Source organism: Ictalurus furcatus, chromosome 7 (genome assembly GCF_023375685.1).
Source record: "Ictalurus furcatus strain D&B chromosome 7, Billie_1.0, whole genome shotgun sequence".
Lineage (NCBI taxonomy): Eukaryota > Metazoa > Chordata > Actinopteri > Siluriformes > Ictaluridae > Ictalurus > Ictalurus furcatus.
This window is the reverse complement of record NC_071261.1, coordinates 16,778,831-16,787,897: the sequence shown is the minus strand read 5'-3', so window position 1 is coordinate 16,787,897 and position 9,067 is coordinate 16,778,831. Positions and strand designations below refer to the sequence as shown.

The 9,067-nt window shown below is 37.6% G+C and overlaps 1 protein-coding gene across 1 annotated transcript; it reads right to left on the bottom strand.

Moving 5' to 3' along the window:
- Positions 1 to 748: 748 nt before the first annotated feature.
- Positions 749 to 4,478, bottom strand: plin2 (perilipin 2). Its single transcript, XM_053628962.1, has 8 exons — positions 4,360 to 4,478; positions 4,228 to 4,262; positions 3,304 to 3,499; positions 3,136 to 3,218; positions 2,728 to 2,968; positions 2,136 to 2,320; positions 1,589 to 1,708; positions 749 to 1,461 (listed from the first exon to the last, which is right to left on the bottom strand). The coding sequence occupies exons 2-8, from the start codon at positions 4,252 to 4,254 to the stop codon at positions 1,057 to 1,059; spliced, it is 1,257 nt and encodes a 418-aa protein (XP_053484937.1). The 5' UTR covers positions 4,255 to 4,262; positions 4,360 to 4,478; the 3' UTR covers positions 749 to 1,056.
- Positions 4,479 to 9,067: the final 4,589 nt, after the last annotated feature.

The window sequence follows — 9,067 nt, the reverse complement described above, 5'->3', positions numbered from 1 at the left end:
ATGATAGTGTGAATAATTGCTGTGACTCAAAAAAATGATATAATGTGCATGTAGAATTTTCATGAGGTATTATTTAATCACGAGCAAATGTCCACTCAATGCCGATGTGATGTTGCTCCGTTACTCTAGCATTGTAAAATGGTCCGATCTTGGATAGGGCACAGTTCCAAGCTGAGCTCATTGACTAGATTCGGCATTAAAACGTTAGAGAAGTAATTTGCATGTCAGGATAATCTACATATCAAATAACATTTTAGAGGGGAGCTCTGACTGTATTTATGTTTACACTTTATTTGCTAAAGCTGCTGGCTATGTGAGATTGCTGTTCAGCTTAACAATTTTCATTCTTTCATTCATTTTCAGTTAACACTTTATTCTTTATCCTTACTGGGGTCAAGGTGGAGCTAGAGTCTATCCCAGGGTCACTGGGCATGAGGCAGGAACACACCCTGATTGGGACACCCAGTTGTTACAATGGATGATTGATGTGGTCACTTTTTGCCTTTAAAAGTGCATCAGTTCTCTTACAGCCTTGTGCTGTTTTTCTTTTACTTTAGTTTTTAATTTTTGCACTCTTACTTACTGTCTTTATGCCACACAAACATTTATTTAATTTTTTAATGGATGCTTAGAAATCTAATTAGACTGTTTTTGAAGGCATATTTGGTTTACAGAATTTCTTGACATGTGCCTATATGGTGTTATATTCAACACACACACAAAAATCTTAAAGTACTACACACTTAACTGTTTATATGATTATGACTTTATTAGAAATGTAGAAAGACAGTACAAAAGTAATACATTACATAAAGAACTTCATAGTTATAAGGCTGATTATGCAACAAAACTCGGTCATGTGTTGTACGTTTCTGATTGATTATTTGATAGTGTATTACTGCAAAATTGTTTATTTCATGGGTAGAAGATAGAGATAGAGATAGTTGTAGAGGGAGGAATAGAATGAGTAGTATTTTGTAGTAATGAATGTACATATGTAAAAAATAAGGCTAAACAGAAATTCAGAAAGCATAGCAAAGGCCTCATATTAGTAGACTAATGTTTCTGATCTAGTGACTGCATTTCCACTTCAGGCTCTCCGCTGTTCTCTTCACTGGACTGGCTTCTTGGTTGTCTAGTCGGTTCTGTGTGAGGGTAAAACGGACCCACCAGCCAGTTGAGTGGCGTGTTGTTGACCATATAATCCATGACATTGTCAATGGAATCTCTCATGCGTTTCAGCTGACCTCGCGTGTTTATGAGCACCGTGTCAGACAGGTCACTCAGAGCTGCAGCATTGTTGAACCTGGTGTAGACTTCCATGGCCATGCGGCCAATGGACAGCGTTTGCTCTTGGATGTTTTGTGGCAGGCCCTGGAGGTTGGACACGAGAGTCAAACAAGTTGTCTGTAGCTGCTGCGTCAGGTTGCGAGCAATGGTCAAGGTCCGGGACTCGATTAGCTATAAACGAGGAAAAAAAAAAAAAAAAAAAAAAGGTTTGTATGAGGTCTGGTAACTTTTTTTTGTCATGGATTAAAGCTTTTCTTTAGCCAAGGAACAGAAAATGGGTTTTTAACAGTGTGTGTACCTCTGCCTTATTGTCTGTGTCACTGTCGCTCTGAGATGTAGACTTCCAGTCCATTAACGTGCTCAATTTTTCAACCACCTTCTGGTTGGCACCATCAATGTTTTTTCTTGTGTATTCAATCTAATGAAGACAGATTCATCATTCAAAAGTGAAAAGTCAGTCAACTCTTGCATTATCATGAGCTTTCCTACTCGATTGGACTCACTGAATAACAATGTGTGGCTGAGAAACTTTACCATGAAGTGGACACAGTGTGACAGATATATTTGAGTTGAGCTAGAGAATAGGTTTTATTAATCTGCTGTCACAGTGTTTCAGACCAAGCCATTTGCATACTGGTATTGATACACCTGGCATGAACAACAGAGCTTATGGCATTATCTCTTGGGATTTGCTACATATTTGTTTTCATAAATAAAATACACAAATTAAAGCTCTAGGCAAGCTGGAGTACAATTTTCACCAAGCAGCCTATTCTTAGCTCACTAGTGACGGTCATCTGGATAGAAAAAAGCCACAAGATTTTGAGGCTTTGCAGGTCACCTACCACATCCATGGTGCGGTTTAGCTGAGAGGCATACTCTTGGCTGTTCTTCTTGGCATCATGAACCTTGTTGATAGCCTTCTGGTATGCCCTCTGACGCAGCTTGGTAGAGATTGAGCCCAATCGCACATAGTAGCTGGGAGCATTGGCCTCATCATCAAAACCTTTGGCCACATTTATCTCATGTTCTGGGACAGCATGTAAAAGAAACAGATTTGAGGAAATGAGGTTAAGCAGATGTTTAGAGGTCTGGAAATTTCCACCACAGTTATATAAACAAAAGATTGTACTATACTGAAAACAAAAATAACTATGGATTTAAGTTCATCTCTTTGGGTTGAACTTGGTTGGATGACTTTTGGTTCACTTATCTTCCTATTAAAAAGGAATCATTTAAAGCTATTTAGGGACAGCTAAAACTCCTGTATAACTTACCCAGAGAAAAATTAGGAATGCTATTTTTACTGTAATAACCTACATTTTTGTATGTTTTTTTTTTTTAGAAACAGAAATAAAGCAAAGCCAGGTCACATTGTTATTATAGCTGGTAACATTTCCAATGTTTATTACAATATAGCAGAAAGCACTCACTCACCTTGGCTGTCCTCAGGTGCAGGCAGATAGCGCTCTACCAGAATCTCTGAAGTGCTCAGAGCAGTGTCCACACCGCTGCTCACTAGCTTAGCCATTTTGCTCTCCATCACTGTGTGGACACCACCAGAGACAACCATCTTTGTCTTCTCCACGCTCTCCATCACATGACTCAGGGTGTGAGACATGGTCTCCTTGGCCCCGTTCATGGTTTCAGTGACCCGGTCTTTAGCACTGTTAACGAGCTATAAGAGTTGTAAAGAAATGTGACGTTAAAGAATCTCTGCTATAAGAAAAACACCACCAAAGGCAGGTCATTACTGAAATTAAGCATGCGGACTAAAAAACTACCACACGGACCTTTTTTGGTTGATGTTTGCTGTGAATTATTATTGCCTAATTTTTAGCTCACCTGTCCAGAAGGCTGGCGAAGAATTGGCAGGGTCTTCTCAATTTTGTCCAGACTCTTACAGGCAAGGTCATTAGCCCGAGAGACTAAACAAAACAAAACAAAATCTGAGAAAGCTTGTTCTGTGTTAATACAATGTGTAAACAGACCCAATATTGAGATGATGCTTACTTTGAGGTTCCAGTTTGCCAATGATTGGCAAGGCACTGGTAAAGGCAACTGAAGTGAGCGTTTTTACACCCATTTCTGCGGCCTCGCACACCGACTTGAAGGTTGGATGGTTGTCTTTGGTGTTACTGTACAAGTCTGACACCATACCATAGGTGGAACTCACCAGCGGGAGCTTGGCCACTCGAGTAACCACATTCTAAGTGTCATCAAAGGTTAAGGAATACAAATAACTATTATAATATGGTACATGACATTTTGGGCTGTACTGTCAGAAATAAAGGTATCAAACTGTACCTGTCCTTATTGGACTGCCCTGCTGGGGGGGAAAAAAACAGAAACCCTCATAGAATTTGTAATTTGTTAACAGTTATGATGGGAATCATATTGGTTTTAATGGAAACTAATGGTTCCTGTAGGTCTCTACAGGTAATTTGTTGCCTTCTATAGGTTACATGTTATGTCTAGTGGATACCATTAAGGATCAGTAATGGTGATGGTTTTAATGGTTAGCTGATATTTTTTAAAGGTATTTGTAATGGAAAGAATGACAATTTCTGGGATGGTTTCTATTGGGTTTTTTGTTCCAGCAGGGTGGTACCATCAAGGTCAATCTTTTGTACATTTAGCATGTATATTTTACCTTGTAGTAGATATGTAGTGTACCTTTAAATAGCTTTTAAATGACAAAAAAAATGGTCCTTAAGATCCAATTATGTGGCGTAAATGACTTTTAAAAAGGTATGAAGATACATACTAAAAGTACATAAGATATACCCTAGTGACTAGGAACAGTACAGTTTGGTGGAATAGTACACCTTTATTTTTGAGAGTGTATAGTTAGACATTGCATGGTAGCGAAATAACACTATATAATAACAAATATAGTATTTATAAGGACATTTTAAGGACTATATATGTACACACCTCGTTCATTATTTCCACTGGAGGCATATCTGTCACTGTAAAAGATTTAGACAGTCTATTAAACTATTCGACTAGTCACAACAAGTATTTTGTCGGGACGGAAAAAAAACAGGATAATATTTAAAAACTCACCTGTTGTTCTGTGTCTGTAGAAGGAAGTCAAACTTGAAGACTCGGGTTAGAAGAGCTACTAAACTTTCCTGAACGAGGAGCTGAACGCACTTTTATAGCCGCCGACCAGGTTCTCGCGAGACAGTGAACGTGACCGCGTATGACGAAGAAAAGTAGCACAAAGGTGAACGGTTACGTCAGTGTGGCTTTCTACGTGACAAGATGTCCTATGACCAACTTTACATTTACACCCAAGCACTGCCGCACACTATACGCATACTTTCTTGTCAAATAGTATGCTGCCGTTCAAAATGCGCATTCTGTGGTAGGTTTAGTCTATAAAATATGCCTAAGAAAATAAACTGCTATTAAAATCACACTAATGTACTGAATAGGATGTCAAAATGAGCATATCCTTCCTGTTAACGTACTACATAGTATGCTGAAACTTATATTGCACTCTTATATTCTAAGCAGTACTAGTAGTCTAGAGTATGCCACACTGAATGGAACAGCTTTGTGCTTAAACTGGGTGTTGTGACGTCACTCTAACTCTATAGATTGGCCCTAAATGGTTTGTAAACATATTTGGTGTGGTAAATACTCGCATACAGCACAAACTTTAACATTGTTTGGGTCTGTAAAAATATTTTAGGCATGTCCTAGAATAATTGAGCAAGCTTGTTGTAACTTTCTGAAACATGTCTGACTCATGGTTTAGTAATTTCCCCTTAGACTGGCTTAGATCTGTCCACACATCACATTAATACTTCCGTTAGTCTGTTGTAAACAGCATAAAGAGAGTTAACTAGAGTTCATTATGTTTACGACATTCACTGCTGGTAATTCTGTTTACTTATATATTCTAAAACAACCAAAAAAATCTTGACAAAAAAAAAAGGATTTTCTTTAATGCAACAACGTTATGCTTAGTTGACATGTTTCTGTCACAGTTAAACTGATTTAGGATGGGTTTTCATGGCTGCAAGATACATTATACACACTGTTACTGATTCAGTCATCTTCAGTAACTGCTTTATACTGGTCAGGGTCGAGGCAGATCACAGACCTATCCTGGGAAGACTAGGAACAAGACAGGAATGCACTCTGAATGGGACACCAGACCATCTCATGTCACCATGCACACCTAGGGTCAATATAGTGTAGGGAATCCACCTACCGGTTTGTTTTTAGAAGGTGGGAGGTAATGGAGAACCTGAAGGAAACCCAGAAAATCATGGGGACAACATGCAAAACTGCATGGACAGAAACCTGGTCTCAGGATTGAACTGGGGACCTTGGAGATGTGAGGTCATAACAATACTTATAGAAATCATCCCTCCCATTTGGAGACAGAAGTACATGTTTTAGTATTCCTGTATTGAGCCAGTTATTCACATGGATGTATTCTCAGCTCGTTTTCAGGCACTATAACCATTCAAGGTGAAAGATACATATGACAGGCCAGATATACAGTGAAGACAGATATACAGTCGTGTTTGTGGAACTTATGATGCTGTTGAAATTTGGCCATTTTTCAAAGGTTCAGCTGTGGTGAGCAATCAGGCAAGAGTACAATAACCTTTCACTTCATAACAGCCACCTTTCAACTATGATCTGATGATATGGAATATGATTTATTCACATTTTATTGGTTCACTAAATCGACAGTGGAACAAAGTCCACTCTGAGCATTACACAATCATGCACATCATGGTTAATAGAATGATGTCATCTTAGTGTAATAATAGAGCAGGTGCTATATATTTTGTCAGATTTCACTACTCAATATTAAATTGTCTAAATTAAAAACCTGACCAAATTATCAAGGTGTTTAATACATGCAAAACTGTTTTGCTGGAGCCTGGACTCAAGAAATTATGTAGAAACATTTGAACATATTTTTCCTCATGTGTGATGTAGTGAAGATCCTGTTCATGGTCCCCTCCCCCCCCAAATAAGCTTGTATTATTGCATCTTTATAGAATATTTGCTTCATTCATAGTTCTGCTAACTTAGTTGATAAGCTGTAATCTTTATTTACTGATTGGCCCACATAGGCTGTTGTTGCTGCCAGCATTCAGTGTCTTAAAGTGAACTTAAAGTTATGTGACTCCTTTCTGTTTGAAATCCTCAGACCATACAAGCACAAATAGACTATTCTTTTTAGAAAGAATAAATACTGCTTCTCTAATTAGTGCCAGGAAAGTTAATTACATATTTTTTTTAATGTAAACATCAAAAGGGTTGTTTTTTCCCCAAAAGGGTTGTACAGTACAATGTTTTTCATAGACAGATCCTACAGAAAGCATAGAGGAGCTATACTGTATACTGATTAAGGTTTTTAAAAAAATAAATAAAAAAATAGTGATGTGGATTTGCTTTGTACATGAATGTTGAATGAATAAAGCCAAATCTGAAAGTTTTTTTCTGGGTGTACTATGTTTTCATTAATCAGTAGGCTGTCTTCACAAATAAACACAGTCACTACATCACACAGTCAGACAGTGATTAAACCTCATTCTCTTGTCTTTATACATAGAGACGTTTACATTGACAGATCATTCTGTAATAACTTTCCTTTGTCTCTGTACATAAAGAGACATTTGCACTGAGGGTTGAACAATCACCTGATTTTGTAAATGTGAGAAATTTGCAGGAAGCTCCCACATTTTGCTTATGTCTACAGTAATTTACATGTACATTTACATTTATTCCTTTAGCAGACGGTTTTATCCAAAGCGACTCACAAATGAGGAAATACAAGCAAGCTAACTGCTAACATTTACAAAATGAGCCTACAATAAATAAGTCTATTTAATGAAAGTAAAGGTCCATGTTTAATAAAAATCTTAATGAAATGAATAAAATAAAATAAGAAATCGAGGTTCAGTTTAGTTTTATACATGTTCTCATTTACAGCTATATTTTGTTGTAATGTGACAAGTGAAAATCTCAAGTTGTATTGGGTTTTATATGATTCATTGCTCTTTTTTCCATACTGTGGGTTTTAGTGAAATGTACAGAAAACAAACGTCGTCAACAACAAACACAACAATTCCTCCTCAGCATTCAGCAAAGACGCCATGCTTGTAAGCGTTGCTATGGTTCTTCTGATAAACTACTTCTTCTCTCAGCTATTCCCTGTTGGTTTATAGGACGATTACTCAGAGACGCCCCCTTTCGTTTCAAAGGATATTACAACGGCGAGCGCGTCAAGTATAAACGCCTCGTCCGTTTGGGGAGGTGCGCGCGCAGTCAGTGGAGGCTCGCGCTGCAGAGACAGGCGAAGTATAAACAAGGCTTTAGCTACACGAGGATGAACTTAATAGTCCAGAAGCATCTGGAGCTTTTCTTTTAAGAAATCTGTCCATATTCTTTTGCACTACACACGCATCGTCACACGCTAATTATTAAGATAAAACACACGCATGCTGATGTTGACGTGCTACTGACGGTTCAGCGAGGGGGAGGGAATTATTATTTTTTAATATACATAGTTTATTATTATTATTGATATACGTGTGTGTCTTATTATCTCTGTGTCTATTATTATTATTTCAGACGTCAGATATTTCTCATATATATTAAATATTTTATGCATTTTTATGTATTATATATTATATGTATTATATTTATTTTAGCATTTTAGAAACGTTTGAAGGATTTTTACACGGCACCCTGCTCTCATCTGACGGCAGTCCAGGTGTCGCGGCGCCCCGGTTGGGAAACAGTGTGTTATACTGTCTTCAATTCTTCTGTATGGACCTTGTAAAAGAAATCGATCCTACAGTGACATCTCGTGGACAAACTCGAGTATAACATCTCATCCATCATTATTCGTCCTTCCATCCATTTTCCCATCAGGTGTCCAATTTGAATGCAGCTGTGAGAATAATAATAAAAAAGTGTCCGATGACAGTACAGTGTTGTATTGATCAGACATGTATCTGTGGATAAGTAAAACGCTATATGAAGGTGGTTACTGCTAACTAAAGCCCAACATTGACAGTCGCAAATGCTTTAGTATTTTTAACACGTACAATATAGTGCAACAGCTACTACTAACGTGACCTAACAACTTCACAAGCCTATTAACACAGTTTCTACTCCCTCGCTTTCTCTGTGAAGTACAGAGGCAGCGATTATACTATATTTTTATATATACACAAAATATAATTATACTAACTAAATATTATAATTATACTAACTAAATACTAGCTATATATTAATTGTAATAGTTGATAGTGTTCTCAACCACTGCAATGTCTTTTTTTTTTTTTTTTTTAAATAAAAAAAAACAAACATATCCACTAACTATACATCCCAAGACGTTTGGGCATATGTGGTCTATATCTTGAGGAACATGGGTTTTAGTACACAGAAACCACCTAAATTCATCCTATTGTCTGCGAGTTTGTAAACATACCTGCTGTGCCTTAGTCAGGAGGTCTGCTCACTATATCAGGAGAATTTCTTTACTCACTATAACACCCCTATGCATCTTGCTGTAAGACCACAGTATTAATAAGTGGCAGCCACCAAAGGGTCCAGTGACAAACATGATCACACGAATGTAAGAAGGGTGGCATGTAACAGATAGGAAATTTTATGATCAGGAAAGTTAAACAGAAGAGGGCCATATCTTGCAGGCAGGACTGTGTGTCACATGTATTGATTAGAAGGACATTTAAAAGTAGTGATGGATCTTGACTAGGACATACACAGG